The following is a 24,891-nucleotide window of genomic DNA, read 5'->3' as shown; positions in this document are numbered from 1 at the left end:
TCACAGGACCCAGGTGTCATGGGTTGACTACTGCCTGAGATGACTGACAGATCTACCAACTTTGCTTCCCCTACTGTGCCAGTAGGGGGTTTTAACCGCCCGGTGCTCCGCTCGTTGTTGTGAGCGTCGCTCCTTCCGTTGTTGTTGTTGTTGGAGGGCGACTGCCTTCAACTGAACAGTGGCGTCCTTCACGAACCTCCTCCAGAGAGGCTGATCTTGACACCGCTGGTACCAGTCTTCGGCAAGTCCAATCGGCTCTACATCCTCCTGTACCGCATCAGCTCCATCTCTTCTCTAGCTCTTGGCAAGTCCGTTTAGCCCCCTCTATCTAGCCAAGAAGCAGCTTGGGCATGCGGTGGCTGAGCATTGGGGCTACATGACCCAGCCTCGCTTGCCAGAGGATCTGACTGATGGAACTGTGTTGCAGATCTTCGGGTAATTTGCGAGCACCTGACACAATCTAGCCTGGTTAAACCCAGGATGGGTCGTAGGCAGGCCAGCCTGAATGTTTCAAACCACCGCTCCCCACAACACAAACACACTCAGAGGCAGGCCAGCCTGAATGTTTCAAACCACCGCTCCCCACAACACATACACACTCAGAGGCCCACAGAGAAATGCTAAGCCAGATACAGAGACTGACTTAACACGCAGTCGGCTTTCGCGACCAGCATTATTCATATTAAAGGGTTTTGGGTTAGATCGCGTCATTTAAAAATGTGTCGCAACTCTCCACCACCCGACACGGACAATCAGTGAACAATGCGTCACGTTAACAAAACGCCAATTCGTCACTTCTTCAGCCCACCGGTGTGTTTGAAGAGTGAATCCACAACATTTACAATTTGAGCAGTACGACGTTTCGCTGGACATTACATCCAGCATCTTCGGGAGATTTGCCGGAATAGTGAAGCCACGCACGTGCTTCCGGTCTGCAATAGTGCAGGATGACGTCATCACTGTTGAACCCCATCAGGTTTCGAGATCAGAGGCGGAGGTGGGAGGGGGTATTGCAATTATGTAACAGATCAGTAAATCAGCCACTTAGCATGTGACTCCTCTATAAGAAATTGTCATATGTGTTGTTGTGTATTAGTTAATAATACGCTTCCAGGCTGCGCTGAGTCTACAGCTATCACAGCCGTTGAAATTATTTTAATTCTTAATTTCTGATCTCGAAACCTGATGCGGTTCAACAATGATGACGTCACCCTGCACTATTTAAGACCGGAAGCACGATGGTGGCTTCACTATTCTGGCAAGGTGCTGGATGTAATTACCAGCGAAACGGTGTACTACTCAAATTCTAAATGTTGGGGATTCACTCTGAAGTAGTAAACTAATTGTCTTTTTTTTATGAGACCTCCTTTGCCAGTAACAAGATATAGGAATAGGTTTTACCCTTTTAACTGGCACAAAAACTGACACCTTTATTCAAGGCATCATGTTTGCAATAACCGCAACACAAGCAGTCAAAATGCAAACAAAAAAGACAACTCTGATAATAATATGCACTGTCCTTGAATTTGATTGGTCCACACCCGAAACGGCTTTTCTTAGAGCCTAGTCTCCTTTGGTGTTGGACCAGAAGACGCCAAAAGGCTCTAAGAAAAGCCGTCTCGGGTGTGGACCAATCAAATTCAAGGACAGTGCCAATATTATTATCAGAGTTGTCTTTTTTGTTTGCATTTTGACTGCTTGTGTTGTGGTTATTGCAAACATGATGCCTTGAATAAAGGTGTCAGTTTTTGTGCCAGTTAAAAGGGTAAAACCTATTCCTAATTGTCTTTTTGTTAACGTGACACATTTGTTACTGATTGGGCCGTGTCGGGTGGTGGAGGGTTGCGACACATTTATAAATAACGCGATCGAACCCAAACACCTTTATGAAAGAGACTGACTTGGCCGTGGGCGGAAATCGAACCCAGGTCGCCGGGTTCGTAGTGCAGAGCGCCGACCATCACGTCACTGTCGCTGTCCCACTCCAAACAATGCAGAGACCAAGATCCCCCTTATAGCCTTTAACATACCATTGGGGCAAGTGCTGTTATTAGCAAGCACCTTTGAACTCCGGCAGGATACACGTGGGGGTGGATGGCCGATACGCACCACGCCTGGCCGCCTTTGTCTCCCAAGTGGCGATGTTTACACACCGCACCAGGTACTCATCTGAGGTTGAGTCGACCTAGGGGAGGACCGGTTCAGGTAATCGTCACTGGCGTTAGCCGTGAGCGGGAATTTAAACCGGGTCGCCGGGTTCATAGCGCACACACAGACGATACACAGACGACACACACAGACCACACACAGATGATACACACACACAGAGGACACACGCACATAGACACACACAGACCACACACAGACGATACACACAGACGACACACGCACATAGACACACACAGACGACACACACAAACGACACCCACAGACGACAGGCACACACAGACGACACACACACAGACGACATATACATAAACACACACAGACGATACACACACAGACGACACACACATACAGATGACACACACACAGACGACACAGGCACACAGACGACACACACACAGACGACACATACATAAACACACACAGACGACACAGGCACACACACACACAGACGACACACACACACGTGAATTCAGCATGGGCACCACCCCAACCCGCCGCTGTCCTCAGCCAACCCCGACCCCCCCCCCCCACATGGCCTAGAGGGGGGAGACGGAGGGAGGGAGAGAAAGGGCAGAGAGAGAGGGGGGAGGTGCAGTCTGTGTGGTGATGGATGAATGAGGAATAGGAAGTGAGCGGAGACACCACGACGTGCCGCGGTTCTCCCCTGGAGACTCTCCCCGCACACCTCACCTCGTCTCCTCGTCTCCCCGTCGCTCTCACGTTCACAATGAGCGATGCAATGTTTAATTGGGCGAGGGTAAGAGTGATCGAATCGTTAATCGTTAATGATTGAAGGAGTAATTGCATTTTAAGGGGTCAGCTCGTTCATTGCGACCGCGGCTTCCGAATCGCGACCTCGAGACGCCGTGGGGATCTCGTGGGGGGCTGGGTGGGGGGCATCTTGGAGGGAGAAGGTCTTAGCCTGACCCTGGACAGGGGTAGCAGGGAGTCGGCAGTACGGGCGGCTGATGAGAAGGGAGTTAACGTTTAAAACATTTTTATTTATTTTACCCAATGCCGGTGACGCCCACTTGAGTTGTGTGTAGCGTCTTTGGTTCTTTCGGTAAGGTCACGTAGAATGAGAATAAAATAATAAAATAACACGATTAAATTCTCACGACGTTTCGGCCACAACGCAAGCGGCCGTCTTCAGGTGAAAGGTACAGACCTGTCGGGACGACAGAGCTTCAATGAACGATGTTAAGATTGTGGCCGAAACGTCGTGAGAATTTTATTGTGTTATTTTATTATTTTATTCTCATTCTACGTGACCTTACCGAAAGAACCAAAGAAGATGAATCCTTGCAGTCACGAAAGCTTTAAATCGAAATTTGTGTGTAGCTCTTTGTCGACGCAGTTGGCCTATGACGTGGCACGTTTTAGAGCAACCCAAGTACTCAGAAGGCGTGATGCCGAGTCTAAAATGTGGAGGGGAAAACCCGGACCGGGAGAACAAAAAAATCCACGCCACCACGGGCATAGAGACACCGGAAACTCCAAATGTTCCAGCAGCCGTTCGGGTCGGGATCGAACCGACGACCCCCTGAATATCAGGCGAGGAGGATGAGAGACCTCGGAGCCCAGGATCACCGCGGGCTTCAGTAAAGAGCCTCGGTTTACTGCAGCGGAGATTGTGAAGTGTGGAGTCGAGGGAGATGACAGGGAGAGGTAGGAGAGTGCTTGGAAGTGAGGGAGATGAGAGGGAGGGGTAGGAGAGTGCGTGGAGGGGAGATGAGAGGGAGGGGTAGGAGAGTGCGTGGAGGGGAGGGAGATGAGAGGGAGAGGTAGGAGAGTGCGTGGAGGGGAGGGAGATGAGAGGGAGAGGTAGGAGAGTGCGTGGAGGGGAGATGAGAGGGAGAGGTAGGAGAGTGCGTGGAGGGGAGGGAGATGAGAGGGAGAGGTAGGAGAGTGCGTGGAGGGGAGGGAGATGAGAGGGAGAGGTAGGAGAGTGCGTGGAGGGGAGGGAGATGAGAGGGAAAGGTAGGAGAGTGCGTGGAGGGGAGGGGAGGGAGGGGTAGGGGTGGGTCTATGCAGGATCTTGAAGGCGGTGAGCAACGCAATGTGGGGACGGATCCGGGATTGGGAGCCACTGGGCGGATTGGAGTTTTAGTGAGACGACTTCAGCAGCGTCCCCATGCCGGCCTGCGACACAAGGTGGTTCACTGCTCGCGGAGGACGATATGACGCGCATAGCTGCACACTTCGATTGCGCACGAACGCAAATATATATAGAGATTAAAAACGTAAACACACCATGAACAAGGCGGCGGAGATCATATAACACAGATGTACAGCAAATTAGCTAATGTAATAATGACGTGCAATGTGTTGATTAGTCGATATATCTATTACGGGTAACACGTGACCCTTGGCAGCCACGAGATTCCGCTTGGAATCACTGGTTGAGAGTGCGTTGGTGTGGCGAGCACCACGGCCGGTCGCCTTTGTCTTCCCGTTACTTTAGGACGCGTGCTCTAATTGTGATCGCGTGTCTGTGCAGTATATATGTAACGACCCGGAGTTGATTGGCATTTCATTTCACCTTCCTATCTGTTCGCATCACCCCAATGATAGCTGCAGCGGGATAGATGTGGGAGGGGAAGGGGCGGTGGCATAGAGTGGGGGATGGGAGGGGGGAAGGCTGCCCCCACTTGAACTCTCTCTGCGTGGCGAGGTGCCTGGAGCCCTGCGTCGGGAGTAGTCGGAGAGAATGATGACATGCCACAGCAGAGAGCGTGCGAGTCGTACCCAGCTCAGCCTCGTACAGTGAGGGGAAAAAAGTATTTGATCCCCTGCTGATTTTGTACGTTTGCCCACTGACAAAGAAATGATCAGTCTTGAATTTTAATGGTAGGTTTATTTGAACAGTGAGAGACAGAATAATAACAAAAAAATCCAGAAATTCGCATGTCAACAATGTTATAAATTCATTTGCATTTTAACGAAGGAAATAAGTATTTGACCCCTCTGCAAAACAAGACTTAGTACTTGGTGGCAAAACCCTTGTTGGCAATCACAGAGGTCAGACGTTTCTTGTAGTTGGCCACCAGGTTTGCACACATCTCAAGAGGGATTTTGTCCCACTCCTCTTTGCAGATCGTCTTCAAGTCATTAAGGTTTGGAGGCTGACGTTTGGCAACTCGAACCTTCAGCTCCCTCCACAGATTTTCTATGGGATTAAGGTCTGGAGACTGGCTAGGCCACTCCAGGACCTTAATGTGCTTCTTTTTGAGCCACTCCTTTGTTGCCTTGGCCGTGTGTTTTGGGTCATTGTCATGCTGGAATACCCATCCACGACCCATTTTCAATGCCCTGGCTGAGGGAAGGAGGTTCTCACCCAAGATTTGACGGTACATGGCCCCGTCCATCGTCCCTTTGATGTGGTGAAGTTGTCCTGTCCCCTTAGCAGAAAAACACCCCCAAAGCATGTTTCCACCTCCATGTTTGACAGTGGGGATGGTGTTCTTGGGGTCATAGGCAGCATTCCTCCTCCAAACACGGCGAGTTGAGTTGATGCCAAAGAGCTACATTTTGGCCTCATCTGACTACAACACTTTCACCCAGTTGTCCTCTGAATCATTCAGATGTTCATTGGCAAACTTCAGACGGGCATGTATATGTGCTTTCTTGAGTAAGGGGACCTTGCGGCCGCTGCAGGATTTCAGTCCTTCACGGCGTAGTGTGTTACCAATTGTTGTCTTGGTGACTATGGTCCCAGCTGCCTTGAGATCATTGACAAGATCCTCCCGTGTAGTTCTGGGCTGATTCCTCACCGTTCTCATGATCATTGCAACTCCACGAGGTGAGATCTTGCATGGAGCCCCAGGCCGAGGGAGATTGACAGTTCTTTTGTGTTTATTCCATTTGCGAATAATCGCACCAACTGTTGTCACCTTCTCACCAAGCTGCTTGGCAATGGTCTTGTAGCCCATTCCAGCCTTGTGTTGGTCTACAATCTTGTCCCTGACATCCTTGGAGAGCTCTTTGGTCTTGGCCATGGTGGAGAGTTTGGAATCTGATTGATTGATTGCTTCTGTGGACAGGTGTCTTTTATACAGGTAACAAGCTGAGATTAGGAGCACTCCCTTTAAGAGTGTGCTCCTAATTACCTGTATAAAAGACACCTGGGAGCCAGAAATCTTTCTGATTGAGAGGGGGGCAAATACTTATTTCCCTCATTAAAATTCAAATAAATTAATAACATTTTTGACATGCGTTTTTCCGGATTTTTTTGTTGTTTTTCTGTCTCTCACTGTTCAAATAAACTTATCATTAAAATTATAGACTGATCATTTCTTTGTCAGTGGGCAAACGTACAAAATCAGCAGGGGATCAAATACTTTTTTCCCTCACTGTATGTGTAACGGCAGAAGAGTCAACCTACGATGTGAGTGGACTCATGGCTACGGGAGGTGATGACAGGGGAGTCAGCGTACGGTGCGAGTGGACTATTGGCCACGGGAGGTAATGACAGGGGAGTCAGCCTACGGTGTGAGTGGACTAGTGGTCACGGGAGGTAATGACAGGGGAGTCAGCCTGCAGTGTGAGTGGACTAGTGGCCACGGGAGGTAATGACAGGGAAGTCAGCCTACGGTGCGAGTGGACTAGTGGCCACGGGAGGTAATGACAGGGAAGTCAGCGTACGGTATGAGTAGACTAGTGGCCATGGGAGGTAACGACAGGGGAGTCAGCCTACGGTGCGAGTGGACTAGTGGCCACGGGAGGTAAGGACAGGGGAGTCAGCTTGCAGTACGAGAGGACTGGTGGCTGCGGGAATGATCGAGAATAGGGGCGTGGCCAGGTGACGGAAGAGGACGGCAGAGTCTGCTGATGGAGCAAGGGGTCTAAAACCAGCGAGAAGGTTCGGGAATGGGGGCGTGGCCTAGATCCGTATATAAGGGAGATGCGTGGAGACTCGGGCCTGTTGCACTGGGGTCTCCGCCTGATTGAGTGTGAGTACGTGGCTCCTTAACAAATGAAACCCTCTCAAGTCAAGTACGTCCAAGTGGTCATTACATATGTGCTGATGTATGTTGAACTTCTTCTGTACCATACGTAGCCAACCGTGCTGATTGGAGGTGCGGGGGAAGGACAATAAACCAAACACTAAAAAGCAGTTGTATAGAAATACATTTTCAATCAAGGTGACGTAAAAGTGCATCGCTCCAGTGGCTTCCTAATATCGGAAGGAAGAACGTTCCAGACGGCCGCAGAAGCGCATCCGAAAGCGCGCGGTGCAGTGACCACCGTCTTTGTTCGATGACGAGCCAAAATCCGCTGCTGCGAGGATCACCAGAGTTCACATGAGGCCCGCGACCCTGTTTTCTAAACTATATATTTTTTATTTTTATCAGGTAAGGCTCCATTGCGTTTTGTATCTCTTTATTCAGATTGACACACGTTTGAAGCCACGTTTACCCATTGTTATGCACACAAATTGAACCCGGTGCTCTCGCATTCAGCAAATTGTATGCCTGAGTGTAAAACGTTTATTTAAACAGTTGAAGGACTTGCGACGTTTTTCAAAAAGTCGACCAAGCGCATCCACCTACTGGACGATGTTGTGAAGCGACGTTCACCAAGAGCAGCGCCCACGAGATGGAGCTCAAATTCTAGACTCGTTCAGACGATCAGCATGTACCAATCTGATCTGCGTGTTGTGATCCGGATTATGAGCGAAAATCCCGATGGTTGGGATAATGACACTCTGATGATGGCCGCCAGATATGATATCTGGCTGTCAAAAGCATCAACCTGCTTCTTCATAATGGCATATGAGGGCATCTTCAATCCAACCGATGCACTCTTTCGTGTGCTGCAGAATAAAGTAATGGACATTGGATTCTGCTGTGCGCGAATCCGCGACACGATGGGCGTTGTGGAACGCCAGAGCCAAGTGTTTGACAGCTTCTATGATCGATTCGAGCAGCCGATCAGAGATGAGAGGAAAAAAAAGTTTCATAACATAATGGACAATATCAGCGTTCAAATGAAAGCTCGGTTTGATCATTTCCGGTGAGCTAACTTTCCTCGGTTCGGGTTGATTGCACGAAATTTTATTAATAAATGTCACAACATTTCGATGACACCAAACTGGAGAGCCTATCAAGATATGCAAGGTACTTTGCCTTTGTTAGACTAAAGGCTGACCTTATCGGATTGTATAGTTCACAAATGGTGAGGAACGAATGCAACTCACCCGGACAGCTCCTCAGCTTTTTGTCCCAGACTGATCTGATGCAGACGGTTCCCGAGGCGACAAAGTTACTCCAGCCGGTGGTGCTTGCTATGCCGGCTACAACAGCGTCCGTTGAAAGGTCGCGCTCTGCTTTGAAACGACTCACAACGTACAGTCGGAATCGGACTGACCAAGGACGACTTTCATCCCTGGCAATCATCTCCACTGAGACGGAGAGACTTTTAAAACTAAAAGAGAATACATAGGACTTCTACAACAAAAGTCACTGACACATTTGTCCAGAAAGGATAGGCGAATGGACTTCATTCGCCTATAAAACGTGAATCGAATACGTGACTTACATGTACGGGTGTGTTGAAAAGAATGCTGATATGAAATATGAAACATACGGCCGCCTAACCAATAGTCATTGTGTAACCTGCCAATTGAATGGTGAATTGAAGCTACCTCTATCGGGTTCAAATGTGTGTAAATCTGGCTCTGTTACTAGCCAGTGCCTCCCCAACCATTGATCTCACCGCACGTCACTGCTATACACTACGTCACTATACTAAATACAAAACTTATTTCTTTTAAGGGGCTGTCCAATAATTATGTCATGCGATTTTGGACGATTTTTGACCCTCCCCCCCTCGTCACACGGCGTCACAAAAAGTCAGACCCCCCCCCCCCCTATAATATGACGTCACAAAGCTCTACCCCCCCCCCAACCATATTTCCATTTGGGAAATAAAACATGCTTCAAATCGCTTTAAACTATTGTCATTGTAGTCGTATTTAATGTGGCGCTGCACTCTGATTTTGTAGGAGAAAACATTTATTTTAAAAATCTATTTAATTAAGTAGAACGTGTTGTTTATATTTATTTAAAGCTGCGCATTTTGATATGACGTCACATTTCTCAACCCCCTCCCCCCCTCGTCACACATGGTCACAAATGTCTGACCCCCCCCCCCCAGGTGCGTGACGTCATTTATGGACGGCCCCTAAGCTGCTTTTTGCGTGTTATTTGTCGTCCTTCCGCCGCACCTCCGATTATCCCGGTTGGCTGCGTACGGTGCGAAAGAAGTTCAGCATGTGTACATATCTTTCGCACCGTACGTAACCACCGGAGGTGCCCGGGCAGGGTAATGAACAAAGCCCACAAAAAGCACTTCTGAAGAAAGGGGTTTTCAAAAACTAATTCGCACAACATAAAATGCATGTTGTGCATCGAACCCGAATGACCTCACTTCCAAAGGCACACGTACAGACAAAGATCCCCCGTGTAATCTTAACAGACTGTTAGGGCAAGTGCTGGTAGAGATAAACCTATGAAGGCCTCCACGGCACACGAGGGGGTGGGTGGCCAGCACCACGCCCGGCCGCCTTTGTCTCCCCAGTGACGATGTTTACACACCGTACCAGGTTCTCATTTGAGGTTAAATCGACCTAGGGGAGGCCCAGGACCGGTTCAAATAATCGTCACAGGTGGTGGCCGTGATCAGGAATCGATCTCGGGTCGCCAGGTTCATAACGCAGCGTAGCGCTAACTGCTACACCACCGCTCCACAGTAACAGCCGCCCACCGCCACTAAGGGGCGGTGACGTCACCACGGCGCCTGTGCCAGTCCAGGTGCACCTTGAGGCCACGTGAAGTGTCGAAGGCTCGTTGACAGGAGGTCACGGGGCAGACCCAGCAGGTGCCATGGGTTGACTGAGATGACTGGCAGATGCACCAGCTGTGCCCCCTACTGTGTCAACTTATTGCATTTTAATCGCCCTGCGCTCCGCTCGTTGTTGTGAGTGTCGCTACTCTGTTGGGCGACTACCTCCAACTGGCCAGTAGCGTCCTTCACGAGCATTCCTCCATTCAGGCTGATCTTGATACTACTGGTACCAGTCTTCGGCAAGATTATTCAGCTCCACATTCTCCCGCACCGCATCAGTCCATCTCTTGTCCAGCTTGTGTCGTGCCCGTTGAGCCCCCTCTATCCGGTAAAATAGAAGCTGTTTGGGCATGCGGTGGCTGGGCATGCGGGCTTTATGACGCAGCCAACGCTGCCTTGCCTGCCAGATGAGCTCACAGATGGGAATGTGTCCAGATCTTTCAAGGATTTGTGAGCTTCTCACACAATACAGCCTGGTTAAAACCCAGGATGGATCGTAGGCAGGCCAGCTTGAATGTTTCTAACGGCTGCAGATGTTCCATTTGAGGGGTCCACATTTCACCAGCATAGAGAAGGGAGGGCATGACTGTGACCGAGCAGACGCGATGCTTCGTGTGAGGCGACAGACCACATAGCTTCCAAACAGCATTACGCAGCCAATTAAAATATTCCGCCCGACTGATTCGGAGTGAGACCTCTGCTATAAAACTGGAGCTGGTCATAAGCACACTGTCCAGGTATGTAAAACTTTTCGCCACAACTGCTCCATCACCAATGAGGAGTTGAAGGAGTGGAGCGTTTGATTGCACAAAATACCCAGGAAGGTGCTTAGTTTTGGTGGGGCTGATGGTAAGACCCCACCTCTTCGCAGTACAATCCAGGTTGAGCAGCAGCGCCTCCAATTCATCCTCTGAGTAAACATCTGTCACCAAATCATCACCACACATATACATCGTTGATCAATAGGGAGCCATCCCTCGACCTGGTCTCGATCAGCCTCCCATTATATCCGTACAAGATGGAAATTCCTCCTGTACAGCTATGGAAAGCTTCTCGAACTACGTGGTCAAAGATGAAATTAAATAATGTGGGAGACAGAAAACATCCCTGTCGTACTTAACACAAAACAAAGACAAATATCCCACATTTAGCCTTTACAGACTGTTGGGGCAAGTGCTGTTGGCGAGCACCTATAAAGGCCGAAACGGCACACGAGGGGGTGGGTGGCCAACACCACGCCCGGCCCGCTTTGTCTCCCCAGTGGTGATGTTTACTACCCACCGCACCAGGTACTCATTTGAGGCTGATTCTACCTAGGGGAGGCCCTTGACCGGTTCAGATAATCGTCACTGGTGTTGGCCGTGACCGGGAATGTAACTCAGGTCGCTGGGTTTGTAGCGCAGCGAAGCGCTAACTGCTGCACCACCGCTCCCCACCCCAGACACAGCCACAAACTGACAACAGCCGCCGTTCGTCACTAAGTGGCTGTGACGTCACCACGGCGCTCGTGCCAGGCTGGGTGCACCTCGAGCCCGTCACGTGAAGTGTGGAAGGCCCACTGCCGCTGGCAGGTCACAGGTCAGACCCACGTGGCATGGGTTGACTGATGTGCCAGGCTATGTGCAGGATGAAGTTACATGTGCCATGGGTTGACTGGTGTTCCGAGGCTAGGGGCAGGAAGAGGTTACGGGACAGACCCAGTTGGCATGGGTTGATTGATGTGCCAGGCTAGGTGCAGGAAGAGATTACATGTGCCATGGGTTGACTCGTGTGCCAGGCTAGGTGCAGGAAGAGGTTACGGGACAGACCCAGTTGGCATGGGTTGATTGATGTGCCAGGCTAGGTGCAGGAAGAGACAACATGTGCCATGGGTTGACTCGTGTGCCAGGCTAGGTGCAGGAAGAGGTTTCGGGACAGACCAAGTTGGCATGGGTTGACTGACCGAGATGACCGGCAGACGCACACGGAGACATTGACGCGCCCGTAGACACAGACCCACACCCTCAAATCCCCCCGTGGCCGTCTGGCTGTGCCCGGGTCTCTTGGCGCCGTTCGCGGACCCCACACGGAGCCTGGCGAGCAGCAGCAGTGGCAGCCAAGAGGCAACACAACGGCGCCGAGAGAAACAAAATAAATCTCCCAGAATTCCCCCTGCGACAGAATGCACCCTGCTAGAGAGGGCATTCTTTTATTCTTCTGCGAAGGGGTGGGGGGGGGGCTGTCGTGGACCCTCAAGGAGGAGAGGCTGAGTCACTCCGTTGCCATGGCGACCGAGGCCGTTACCCTTGGTCACCGTGACGCGACTGGGCCAAGCAATGTCCGACTTAAAAGTGTCGAATAAATATAAAGGATGATGAAATATAAAATGAAATAATGGCCACCAGAGTTGTTCAGTGCGTAGTGTGTCTGCCTCCCGATGCGAGGGGAACAGTAATAGACCCTGGACTAGTGTGGTCAGGGTTTGGTTGACTAATGTGGATAGTGTAGGGTTTGATTGTCTTACTCTTTGTTTTTTTTCGGTAAAGTCACGTAGGTAAAAAAATCAATAAAATAAAATAAATGAAAACAACTAAATTAAATCACGACGTTTCGGGCGCAAGACAAGCGTCCGTCATCAGGTTGCTGATCTCAGTTGCTGAGATCAGTTGCTGATCTCAGCAACTGATCTCAGTTGCTGAGATCAGCAACTGAGTTGCTGAGATCAGCAACTGAGATCAGCAACTGAGATCAGCAACTGTCTTCGCTGTGTTTGTTCCCACCTGATGACGGACGCTTGTGTTGCGCCCGAAACGTCGTGATTTAATTTAGTTGTTTTCATTTATTTTATTTTATTGATTTTTTTACCTACGTGACTTTACCGAAAAAAAAACAAAGAGAATGAATCCTTGCAGTCACGAAAGCTTCACATCTAGAATTTGATTGTCTTGTGTGGTTGGGATTAGGCTCTGGTTGTTGAATGTGATTAGGGTTAGGCTCTGGATGGCTGGTGTGGTTATGGTTAGTGTCTCATTGTCTCTGGTGGTTAGAGTTAGGCTCTGGTTGGTCTAGTGTGATTTAGAGTAGGCTCTGGTTGGTCTAGTGTGGTTAGGGTTATGGTCTGGTTGGCTCGTGTGGTTAGGCTATGATCTGGTTGGATAGTGTGGTTAGGCTAGGATCTGGTTGGATAGTGTGGTTAGGGCTATGGTCTGGTTGGATAGTGTGGTTAGGGCTATGGTCTGGTTGCTCTAGTGTTGTTAGGGTAGGGTCTGGTTGTCTATTGTGGTTAGGGCTAGGTTTTGGTTGGATAGTGTGGTTATGGTTAGGCTCTGGGTGGCTAGTGTGGTTAGGGATCCGATATGATTGGCGAGTGTGGTAGGGGTTAGGCTCTGGTTGGTTAGTGTGGTTAGGGTCTGGTTGGCTAGCGTTGTTAGGGTAGTGTCTGATTGTCTAGTGTGGTTAGGGCTCGGGTCAGGTTGGATTGTGTGGTTATGATTCGGCTCTGGGTGGCTAGTGTGGATAGTGTTGGGTCTTATTGTCTCGTGTGGTTGGGATTAGGCTCTGGTTGTTTAATTTGATTAGGGTTAGGCTCTGGATGGCTGGTGTGGTTATGGTTAGTCTCTGATTGTCTAGGGTGGTTAGAGTTAGGCTCTGATTAGCTAGTGTGATTTGGAGTAGGCTCTGGTTAGCTTCTGTGTTTATGGTTATGGTCTGGTTGGTTCGTGTGGTCATGGTTAGTATTTGTTTGGCTAGTGTGGTTCGAGCTAGGGTCTGGTTGGTTAGTGTGATGATGGTTAGAGTCTGGTTGTCTCGTGTGTCTAGGCTAGGATCTGGTTGGATAGTGTGGTTAGGGATACGGTTTGGTTGGCTAGTGTAATTAAGGTTAGACTCTGGTTGAATCGTGTGGTTAGCGTCTCGTTGGCTAGTGTGATTGAGGCTAGGGTCTGGTTATATTTTAGTGTGGTTATAATTAAAGTGGCTAGTGTGGTTCAGGTTCGTATGTGTTTGGATCGTATGGGTATGGTTAGCCTCTGCTTGGCTAGTGTGCATATGGCTAAAGTTTGGGTGGCTTGTCTGGTTAGTGCTAAGGTTATGGTTGGCTGGTGTGGTTACGGCTAGGGTCTAATTAGCTAGTGTGGAAAATGAGAGGGCCCGATTGGAAAATGTGGTTAGGGTCTGGTTGGTTAGTGTGGTTAGGTTTAGGCTCTGATTGTCTTGTGTGGTTACAGTTAGGCTCTGGTTGGCTAGTGTGTTTAGGGTTAGGCTCGGCTTGGTCTAGTGTGGTTAGAGTTAGAGTCTGGTTGTCTAGTGTTGTTATGTTTCGTGTCTGGCTGACTAGTGTGGTTAGGGTTAGGTTCTGGGTGGCTAGAGTGGTTAGGGTCTGGTTAGGTAGTGTGGTTAGGGCTAGGATATAGTGTGGTTAAGGCTATGGCCTGATTGGCTAGTGCGGTTAGGGTAGGGTCTGATTGTCTAGTATGGTAGGGGTTAGGCTCTGGTTGGTTAGTGTGGTTAGCATTATCTTCTGGTTGGCTGGTGTCGTTGTCTCGTGTGATTAAGATTAAGGTCTGGTTGGCGAGAGTGGTTAGGGTTTGGTTGGATAGTGTGGTTAGGGTCTTGTGAGCTAGTGTGTTTAGGCTTAGGGTCTCGTTGGGAAGTATGGTTGAGGCTAGGGTCTGGTTATTAGTGTGGTTAAGGCTAAAGTGGCTAGTGTGATTAGGGTTAGTGTCTGGCTGGCTAGTGTGGTTAGGGTTTGGTAAGCTATTGTGGTTAGGGTAGGATCTGATTGTCGAGTTTGGTTAGAGTTAGGCTCTGCTTGGCTCGTGTGATTAAGGGTAGGCTTTGGTTGGCTATTGTGTTTAGGCTTAGGCTTTGGCTGGTCTAGTGTGGTTAGGGTTAGGCTCTGGTTGTCCTGTGTGCTCTTCCCCAAAAATGACCGAAATGCAGCGACATCTCCTCTTGTCTGCCTTTCACCTTTCGTGTTTCCACAACGACAGGGAGGAAGACGGGAACAACGACAACAGAAAACGAGCCTCTCCCTCTCTCGTCTCAATGCATGTACATTTATTCTTTACCTACGTATTTGTTCGCTTGTTATGGCATTGTACTGCACCTACAAGTTCCCGTAAAGCGCGGCGGAAACACGGACGGAGTTAACGCTTTGAACCACACAAATCACGCGTTTCGTTAAGAATGCGGCACACACACGCAGTTGGGGTTAAATCAGAGCGGCTGCTGCAGTGCGCTATCCGTCATCCACAACCACACCACCAGACCGGCAACCGCTCAGTCGGGAGCTCTTCCCACATCCTAAACCTCCCAACCACCGCCCAGTCCAGGGTCTCTCCCCAAACTCGAGTCCGATTGGTGTACCACTACACCACGACTCCCCGATTGGTGGCCGTTGAAAAATGCAAATTAGGTCAATGCGCACAGTACGAGCCCGATGCTCGCTAAACGCCTCCCACGTGACACACACTTGCAATGATATCATGCAGCGGTCCCATCATGGTGTCTGTGGTGTACTGTACAGCACAGTTTGCAGATGTTATCACTCGCATGTATGTATGTATGTTGACCTTATTACGCACCGTACGTAGCCGAATGTTCTGCTGTGAAGGGCTGTTGCTTGAAACGTCGTTTATTACATATATTATACATGTATATGTCATACCTGTCACCCTCTTTTGAGTACTTACCTTATTACAGACCAATTCAGACATTATTGGTCATTTCGTGCCCTTATAAATATCAACGGTCATCCTACAAAGTTCCACCACACGGGAGAAACACAAACGAATCGACCCATTCTTTCTCTACTCAATTTCCCTGTACAATAACACGGGTACACCGTATGGGTTGACAGGTATCATATATTGTTCTTCAGGATTGTTGTTCCTGAAAGATGTGTGGAGTTTATCTTAAATTTGAATTGACGTAATCGACCGTCGTAGTGGACGATACAAGTAACGCAGGTAAGCAGACAGCATGCATGTCTCCTTCCATACAGATACTCGAAGGACACATCGTCTTCTCATCAGCGAATTTGATGAGCTATGAAGAAGGGCCACCGCGCAGAAACTTCACGTGTCTATATATTACTTTAAGGCCTCAGTTATTGACGAATGTGTTGAGTTGTTATTGTCAATTGTGCTTGTACACCACTTCCAATGGGGCTGCTGCAGCATCACCATCACATCATTTGGTGTCATAATGCTGATTTGAAAATCGACGCCCTCTCTGTCGTAACGTGGGGGAACGCGGACCGTTTGAAATGACCGTGCAACCACGCACATATGGGCTGGTTAGCAATCATCGGGCTCGTGAAGTGTGTAACGGCTTCATTTTATTTGTTTTAGTTTTTACTGGAGACAAATCTGTTAACTCGAACAGGTAGGGTGGGTGGACTGGAAGTTGGGGATATCTGCCCAAACCCTAACAACCCCTAACAGCACTTGACAAAGACGCCGCTCCCAGTAGCAGCAGCAGTAGCAGCAGCAGGAACAGTTGCATCAGCCTGCGAACGCATGCAAGTCGAGCGCTTAAGTCACGATTATGCTGCAGGCATGTAGAGGCAGAATGAGAGGAGATCAACGGGGGGTGGGGGGTCATAGAGGATACAGGGGGCGGGGTAAGGCCCCCCCCCCACTTCCCATTAAATTGGAGGGTCGGGGTTGCACATATTCATAGCTTGCAAGGCTACATGGCACTACCGTCGGATTTTAAAGTGGGCAAGTTTACTGCACACCCCCCGCCCCTCTTTGCACACCCCCCCTCCCCCCAAATAAATAAACACCCCCACCTCCTCTCTGATTTCCCATAATTCCGCCACAACTGGCTACAGGACATGTTAATAATGATTCACTTCACAAGGCAATTGATTGGTTAATTAATCGAGTGGTGACGTCATCACTCGGGGAGGGGGGCAAAGGGTACGCGGCAGCATTGTCTGGTGGCGGCGGCGTCATCTTTATGCTGATGATCTCCAGAGAAGGCGAAGAATTCTGTGTTAATGAACGTGTCGCGTGCATCGGCAGCGGAACTATGGAGCGCTGATGAGCCCCAAGTCAAGGCGAAATCGGTGGTAGCTCAGTTGTTCACAGAGTAGCAGGGCTACGCTGGACCGATCACTCCCAAATAAGGTGAAACCGATATTGACGCAATTGTCGTATATAGGCTCGCAGTGCTACACCCCACTGACGATTCCTATTCAAGGCAAAACCGAGTTTTTGACATCGGCGTTTTAACGCGTGGTCATTTCACAAGGTAGCAATGCTATACTGGATTGATGATGAATCATAATCAGCTCGAAGCCAATGCATAGTGGCCATGTTCCATGCTTTTAGCCTTTTTTATGAACAGTGGTTCAATACTTCCTGTTATTCCTTGTGTCCTAAACACACCCGATATCATCGCGCAATTCATTGCAAGTCATCGGCTTCATCATCATCAGTAAAGCTACTATATATTTTTTGGGAGGCTCAATCAGGTCACATGGTCATCTGGCAGTCCCTACCTTCATCAGCCACATCCACTCTTACATAACCATGCCTACTAGCTCACTATCACCACGCACGCAGGAAGCAGCATCTCACTCGCTCTTTATGAGATAGGCCCGCACACTGCTCAGGTATACCCGTCCGCTACTCGCGCAGCCCAGCTCATACTCATATGAGGAGTTGAGCATGAGGCCAGAAACATTTTGAACCGGGGGACAAAATCCCCGATTTTCACGAAACCTTCACGGGTGACATGGGTCGACTTTCTGACACTTCCGGGGCCCACTCCCGCCCCTATCAGGACATTTGGTAGATTTCATCATCATCATCATCAGTAGTAGTAGCAGCATCAGCATGGGCAAGCACTTCATCATCACAGAAGACACAAGGGCCATGCGAGCAGTTCGGTCAGGCGAAAAGTTTCTGGCGGATAGCCGAGGCACGAGGCGGAGTTCCACGCGAGCATGATCATCAGGCTCGGCATCAACATGGGGCTTGCCAATACTGTTTGTAACAGCTACTGTCCCGTCATGCCTCAATTATCCGCATAATTGTTACTGTTAATATTGTGTATATTTTATTCTTACACACATGTAACCATCCACTGAACCCACGATTCGTTTTAATCGTAACTCATCGGGGTAGGCGATGTGTTTGCCTAGTTTTGATCCGTTCATCGCATTGTTCCATTCCTCGTTTTGTTCTGTTTCGTGCATAGAGCCACTGTTGTCGTTCGCACCGAGAGCAGAACTCGAACAGCCCGGTAAACACGAAACGTTGGGCCAACGTTGTGCCAGCGTTGGCTCAACACGTGACGTTGGCCCCAAACGTCGCCACGTTTACTGGGTTCACGGCCTATTCGTCTGTGCAGGTCGTACTCAATTCTCACGCACACGACTCGAAACTTGTAGCGTGATCACGAGGATCAACATTGATTGGTCGATGTATCGATGTCCGCGCGGCATTAGTGGATGACGGGCACTAATAATGCCTCGCGAGACCATGCGAAACACGTGGATTAAAGGCAGAGGTGCCGCCATCTTGGGCGTCCACGTCAAGCACTGACACAACAAAATGACGGCACGGCGCGTGAGTCACGTGACACCAGTTGCCCCAATGTAACCCCCCCTTCCCTCCACCACGCCCCTCTGGGGGGTTGAGGGGATGAAGCCCCCTCCTAACCTCGGTCATTAAGCGTTCGCCTAGTAAAGAGACTAAATTCATTGAAAGCCTTTAATTAACTGCAGTTACTTGAACGTAAAACTAGATAACATTGACAATCGAAGTTTAAATCTCAGCCTATGTGGGGGCGAGGGGGGAGGGTTCTTTTGCCGCACAAAGGAGGACACAGTGTGGGTCTCTATCCAGCGGCAAGTAAACGGGAGAACCGGGAGGGGGGGAGAGACTCAAACTCGATTCTCCGCACCTGACGTGGCTAATCATCGAATTCGTCCTGAAAGTTCAAGACGAATCGGCGAGGCTGAAAATAAGGCGAGAAGCTCACGCGTCCCAATCGCCAACTCCACTGCACTCGCCCACACACAGCCGTTCAACTGAACCCCACCAGGTGGGCCACTTCCGTTTGACCGCTACCCGGAGCGTAATGAACGGGACAGAGCAGCGGCATTTGGTTAAGCGGCGGCCACAACCTCACAGTCTGTATTTTTGCAGGGCACAAGGCAAGAGAGACGCAGAGACACGCGTTTGTGCTAATAATATCTCAGGCAAATTGGACTCCTCGACGACACGGAGCATCATGATGATCGAGAGCCCTGCCACACGTCGCCGCGTGAGCCTCAATGACTGAATCAATAGAACAACTCCAGTTCTCGGCCCATCGACAAAGTCGGACCACTAACCTCGACGTCTCCCCACGACCCTTTAAGTCGCGGCTCCTGATTTGCTCCACGTTGAGGAGAACCAGATCCCCATCTCGGGTTTTTTGTTCCAGTCTCGCGGGTGATAACGCGAGCAGGTGGATGGAACCATTGTGATGGCAAGCGGCTTCGCCATCTTGATCAGCAAGTGCGAGAGACCAATTGGCTAACACAGAGACCCATAATCTCACATAAAGAGCCATAACATAAATGGGTTACGGATAGCAGCTACAAATATTGTCAATTTAACACGTATAATTAGAGAAAAGAAAAGTTGAATTCCTTTGACTTGTGGCGAGAGCACAAAAGACTAAATTCATATTCTTTGGGTCTTTCGGTAAAGTCACGTAGAACCAAAAAGAATAACAAAGAATATGAATTTCTGCAGTCACAAAAACTTTAAGTCAAGATTTAAGAGACTGAATATGAATGCGGTTTTGACCGGGGATATTAGAGGCGCCACACGAAGCCCGAGAAGACAGCAAATTAAATTGCACAGCCAGTGCGGAGAGTGAAGTGCAGCTGGGAGTCGGTCGGGTCGTATCCCATTGCAAATTTATTGAGTGGATATCGCGGCCAGAGCTGAATGGAGGGGAAAGCCACGATCGCCGACGTCTTTGAGTAAGGACGTGGGGCACACGGAGCGATACTACAACTTAGAACTGGGCTACTGTGGCAGCGGCTGTCATCGGAGCTGTCTCCAGCAGAGAACCGGTCTGGTGAATCCCAGCACTGGTTCAGCATCATCGCCGGCACGTCAACGCACGTTGTCTCTGTGTTTGTTCCAATTATTCATTCGCGAGTCCACCTGCATGGGCCATGCGTGACCGTGAGACTGACAAAACCCGGGGTGGAGCTTTGTAAGGCTCCTCAACGTTGGGAGTCATGACGTCTCAACAGCGCTCAAAGCAACGGAAGCATGAACAGACTCACCTACGGTGGCGTCATGATTATCAGCAACAGGAGCAGCAACATCAAGGTTGGCTGTGCTCTATCATCATCATCATCGGTTAATTTATCATCATCCTAATCTACTGCTGTTGCGTCATTAACTGCACCCTGGACATCACATCACTATCATCGGCATCGGCTACTACATAAACAGCAGCCTCATCGGCATCAGCTGCTATATAATCAGCAGCCTCATCGGCATCATCATCGTATGCATCATTCTCACCTTCATCTATAACATAACCATCATCTGTGCTATACCATTATCATAATCAACATCACCATCATCATCTGCTGCTGCATTATCACCTGCGGTATAATAGCTATCATTTACATCGTCACCGTCACCATCAGCATTTGCAGCGTCTCCATAATCATCATTTGCATCACTCACAATCATCTACTTAATCACCATCTTCATAATCATCATCATCATGCGTGCTTATACCATAATCGTCATCATCAAATCATTAAATCATGATTATTAGCAGCAGCAGCAATCACCCTGCGCATCATCAGCAAGCAGGATCGGAATGAATCAATGAATTCCAACACACGTAACCGATTAGGCGAATGCGCAGTTCCCGTAAGTGTGCAACACTTCACGGATTACAATGAACCCGAGGCGCACACGAGCCTCTCTCGGCCTGCACCCGACGCCAATCATACACGCGTCACTCCGCACGAGGTGCTCCGAGGTTTCGTGTCGTGTCGTCCTTCCCCCGCACCTCCGATTCACCACGGGTTTGGCTACGTACGGTGCGAAAGAAGCCCAACACGCTACACGTACATAAAGTGCAATCTCCTTTCATACCCGACGCGAGAAGCCTGCCGCTTGCCGTACCCTCCGATTGAGTCGGTACGTTAAATAAGTAATCGCAGAGTAATCGACGTGAGTCGTCATTGCTAGCTTTGCATTCCAGGCATGTGCAGCATGCTGACACTGAGAGAGACACAAAGACAAAGATCCCCCGGGTGGCATTCACAAACTGTTGAGACAAGTTTTTGTTGTTTTACCCACTTGCCCCGGAACGCCACTCCAGGCGGGAAGTGGTGGGCTTTGGTGGCCAAATAAACTCCACACGCCTGCCTGGCCGCCTTTGTCTCCCCAGCGCTCATGTTTACTCCACAACAGCACCGGGCACTCGGTGTTACGGCTGAATCGACCGAGAAGGGGATGCCCGGTAGGACAGGTTCAGATATTCGCCACCGCTGTTATTATCGACCGTGAGCGGGAAATCCAACTCGGGGAATACGCTGGGTTCGCAACGCAAGTGCGCTAACCACTTTGCCACCGCTCCCCGCAACACTGACAAAAGATCTCCCTCGTGGCCTTAACAGACCGAACAGACTTTTGGGGCAAGTGCTGTTAGCGAGCACCTAATGAAGGTCGGCACTGTGGCACACGATGGCCAGTGGCGACGTTGACTGCACGGCATGCCATGGTTGAGTCGACCTAGGGCAGACCCAGGACCAGTTCAGATCACCGTCACTGGCGTGGCCGCGTAGCGCGACTCGCTAACCGCTACGCCAGCGCTCCCCCCCCCCCCCCCCATACACTCGTGTGCACACACTGACACAAGCGCTCTAGCAGGCAGGCAGGCAAGGTATACGTTGCGCAGGCGTTCGCGTGTGGATCGTAAGCGACAGGTAAACATAAAGAGATGAGCCGTGGATTCTCACGCGCCCCCACCACCCACCCCGAGCAGCTTCATTGGCTCATCCAGAAGACCAAGTGCATGGACAGCAAATCGTACATTCACGCCTCGCCTCCACACGGTCGAAGACTAATAAGGCAATCACCGTAACCATCGTCGCCATCATCACCGTCGTCGTCATCACTAATCAGTGAAACCGCTGACGCCGATTGGGCGTGCAGCGATGGGCTCGCAATGGGCCCAACTCTCGCCGTGTTTATTCGCTGGGAAGGAAGGGAGGGGGTAGGTTGAATGCACACAGTACATTCATAGCGCCAGGGTTCGGGTCGGGTCAGATTGGGTCAGGTCAGGTCATGTCAGTTCAGGTCACGTCCGGTCGGTCATGTAAAAGTTATGTCAGATCGGGTCGGGTCAGATCGGGACATGTTAGGTCGGGTGGGGTCATGTCAGGTCAGATCGGGTCATGTTAGGTCGGGTGGGGTCAGGTCGGGTCATGTTATGTCGCGTGGGGTTATGTCAGGTCAGGTCGGGTCATGTTAGGTAGGGTGGGGTCATGTCAGGTCGGGTCATGTTAGGTCGGGTGGGGTCAGGTCAGGTCGGGTCATGTTAGATCGGGTGGGGTCAGGTCAAATCGGCTATGGGTCCAGGTAGGGTCAGACTCCAGTCCATGCTCAGCGACTCTCTTCCCGTCTCTCACCTCCTTCACGTTCACCGATCTAACGCGTTCAAATACACGCGAGGTCGTTACACGCCGCACGCGCCTGATGCTGCGCATACTACAACCATTACAAATATCCCCCGTTTGGCCTTGAACGGACTGTTGGGGCAAGTGCTGTTAGCGAGCACCTATTAATGGGCCATAAACGGACTGTTGGGGCAAGTGCTGTTAGCGAGCACCTATTAATGGGCCATAAACACCATTCGAGGGGGAGGGGGGGGGTGTGGCCAGTGCCACGCCCGACCGCCTTCGTCTCCCCAGTGGCCATGTTTATTGATCGTACCAGGTACTCATTTGAGGCTGAGTCGACCTAGGTGAGACCCAGGACCGGTTCAGATAATCGTCACTCGTATCGGCCGTGAGCGGGAATCAAACTTGGGTCGCCGGATTCGTAGTGCGGTGCTTGAACCACACACGTACACACACACATGTACTGTTTCAATATTCACTTTTGAATCTGCATTCTCTACGTCGTCACACTGAACTTACTCTTCGGTTCTACCTACCACGTGACTTTACCGAAAGAACCAAAGAGTATGGATTCCTGCAGTCACGAAAGCTTCAAATCAAGATTCACACTGAACGTGTTCACTCATCATCAGGCGCGTGAAAGTCGTAACGACTTGGCTTGACCGGGGCCGGCAGGCCTGGGGAGTCATATTTGGGTCGCCTGGCACACCGCCTCCAGTATACACCCGGTCTGGCTGTGGACCGCGGCAAAACTGACTAGTCGCTAACTTGCTGCACGAAATACTCGGCGAGATTCATTGCCCTGCTCGTATTCCGATTTAAAATGTTAAACAATGGTCAATCCCCTTTGCGATGGACGGAGCTTCTCATCAGCAAGGATGTCCGGTATTGGTACAAAGTGCTCTGGTGAACCGGCGAGTACACGGCTTGGTGGTGGTGGTGGTGGCGGTGGTGGCGGTGGTGGTGGCAGTGGTGGTGGTGTTGGTGATGTGTTCGCTGTAGCAGTATCCGTTGGTCGCGGAAGTGGAGGTGGCCATGGTGGCGGTGGCGGTGGTTGCAGTGTTGGCGGCTGTAGTGGTTGACGGCGCATGGCCGTGGCGATATCCATTGTCTGCGGTCGCGGTGGTGGTGGCGGCGGTGGTGGCGGCGGTGGTGGCAGTGTTGGTGGTTGTCGTGGTGACGGCGGTGGCTGTAACTGTGGCGGGTTGCGGTGTCGTCGTCGTGGTCGTGGTGGTGGTCGCGAGGCGTGGAGCGGCGTGCCGCGCGCGCTCAGAACTCGATCTTGCACGCGGGGAACGACTCGTTCTGCATCACCACCGTGCTGCTGCTCGCCAGCACCAGCACGTTGAGCTCCTGCTGGCGCTGGTGCGAGTCGTGGTACCACTCGCGCACCACCTCCGTGTCGTGCGTCGGGATCACCGTCACCTGCGCGTGGGGGGGGAGGGGGGGAGGGGGGCGGGGGTGAAGGGGGCGAGGGGGGCCGATGCGGGACCGCTTTGACGGATTGAGTGATGATGGCGCTATCGAGCGACGTGGATGGTGAGTGATGTTCTCAGCGGTGGAGTGATGTTAGCATCATCTTGCGAGCTCACCGGGTGAGGGTGAGAGCTCACCGGGCGTGGGTGAGCGTGCGAGCTCACCGGGCGAGGGTGAGCGTGCGAGCTCACCGGGTGAGGGTGAGAGCTCACCGGGTGAGGGTGAGAGCTCACCGGGCGTGGGTGAGCGTGCGAGCTCACCGGGTGAGGGTGAGAGCTCACCGGGTGAGCGCACGAGCTCACCGGGCGAGGGTGAGCGTGCGAGCTCACCGGGTGAGGGTGAGAGCTCACCGGGCGAGGGTGAGCGTGCGAGCTCACCGGGTGAGCGTGCGAGCTCACCGGGTGAGCGTGCGAGCTCACCGGGCGTGGGTGAGCGTGCGAGCTCACCGGGTGAGGGTGAGAGCTCACCTGCATGTTGTTGCCGCCCCACTGCGCCTTGGCGTCGAGCATGGCGTCGAGCACGGCGCGGCTGGGCTCACCACTCGCCGCGTCGTTGCCGCTCACCACATAGTACGAGGAGCGCACGCGGCGGAAGAAATCCGCGTCCACCTGGGGCGCGCGGGGAGAGACGGGGAGACGCGGGGACGCACGGGGAGATGAGGGGCACATGGAGACACGCGGAGAGACGTAGGAAGACACAGGGACAATGAGACACCGGACATAGACACATGGGACACTCGTTTTATCGAGGCT

The 24,891-nt window shown here is 51.0% G+C and overlaps 1 protein-coding gene across 1 annotated transcript in view; it reads right to left on the bottom strand.

The window, feature by feature from the left end:
- Positions 1–15,037: 15,037 nt before the first annotated feature.
- Positions 15,038–24,891, bottom strand: part of LOC116942076 (uncharacterized) — a 63,776-nt gene continuing 53,922 nt past the window's right edge. Inside the window, exons 7-8 of the mRNA XM_076066890.1 lie at positions 24,607–24,747; positions 15,038–24,088 (exon numbers count right to left, since the gene is read on the bottom strand). Of these exons, the coding sequence (XP_075923005.1) occupies positions 23,933–24,088; positions 24,607–24,747 (297 nt within the window). The 3' untranslated portion in view covers positions 15,038–23,932. The remainder of the gene's footprint in view (positions 24,089–24,606; positions 24,748–24,891) is intronic.

This window comes from Petromyzon marinus, chromosome 13 (genome assembly GCF_048934315.1).
Source record: "Petromyzon marinus isolate PM22_M1 ecotype Great Lakes invasive population chromosome 13, UKy_Petmar_22M1.pri1.0, whole genome shotgun sequence".
In the NCBI taxonomy this organism is placed as follows: domain Eukaryota; kingdom Metazoa; phylum Chordata; class Hyperoartia; order Petromyzontiformes; family Petromyzontidae; genus Petromyzon; species Petromyzon marinus.
The sequence above is the reverse complement of the archived record's forward strand: the minus strand, read 5'-3'. Positions and strand labels throughout refer to the sequence as shown.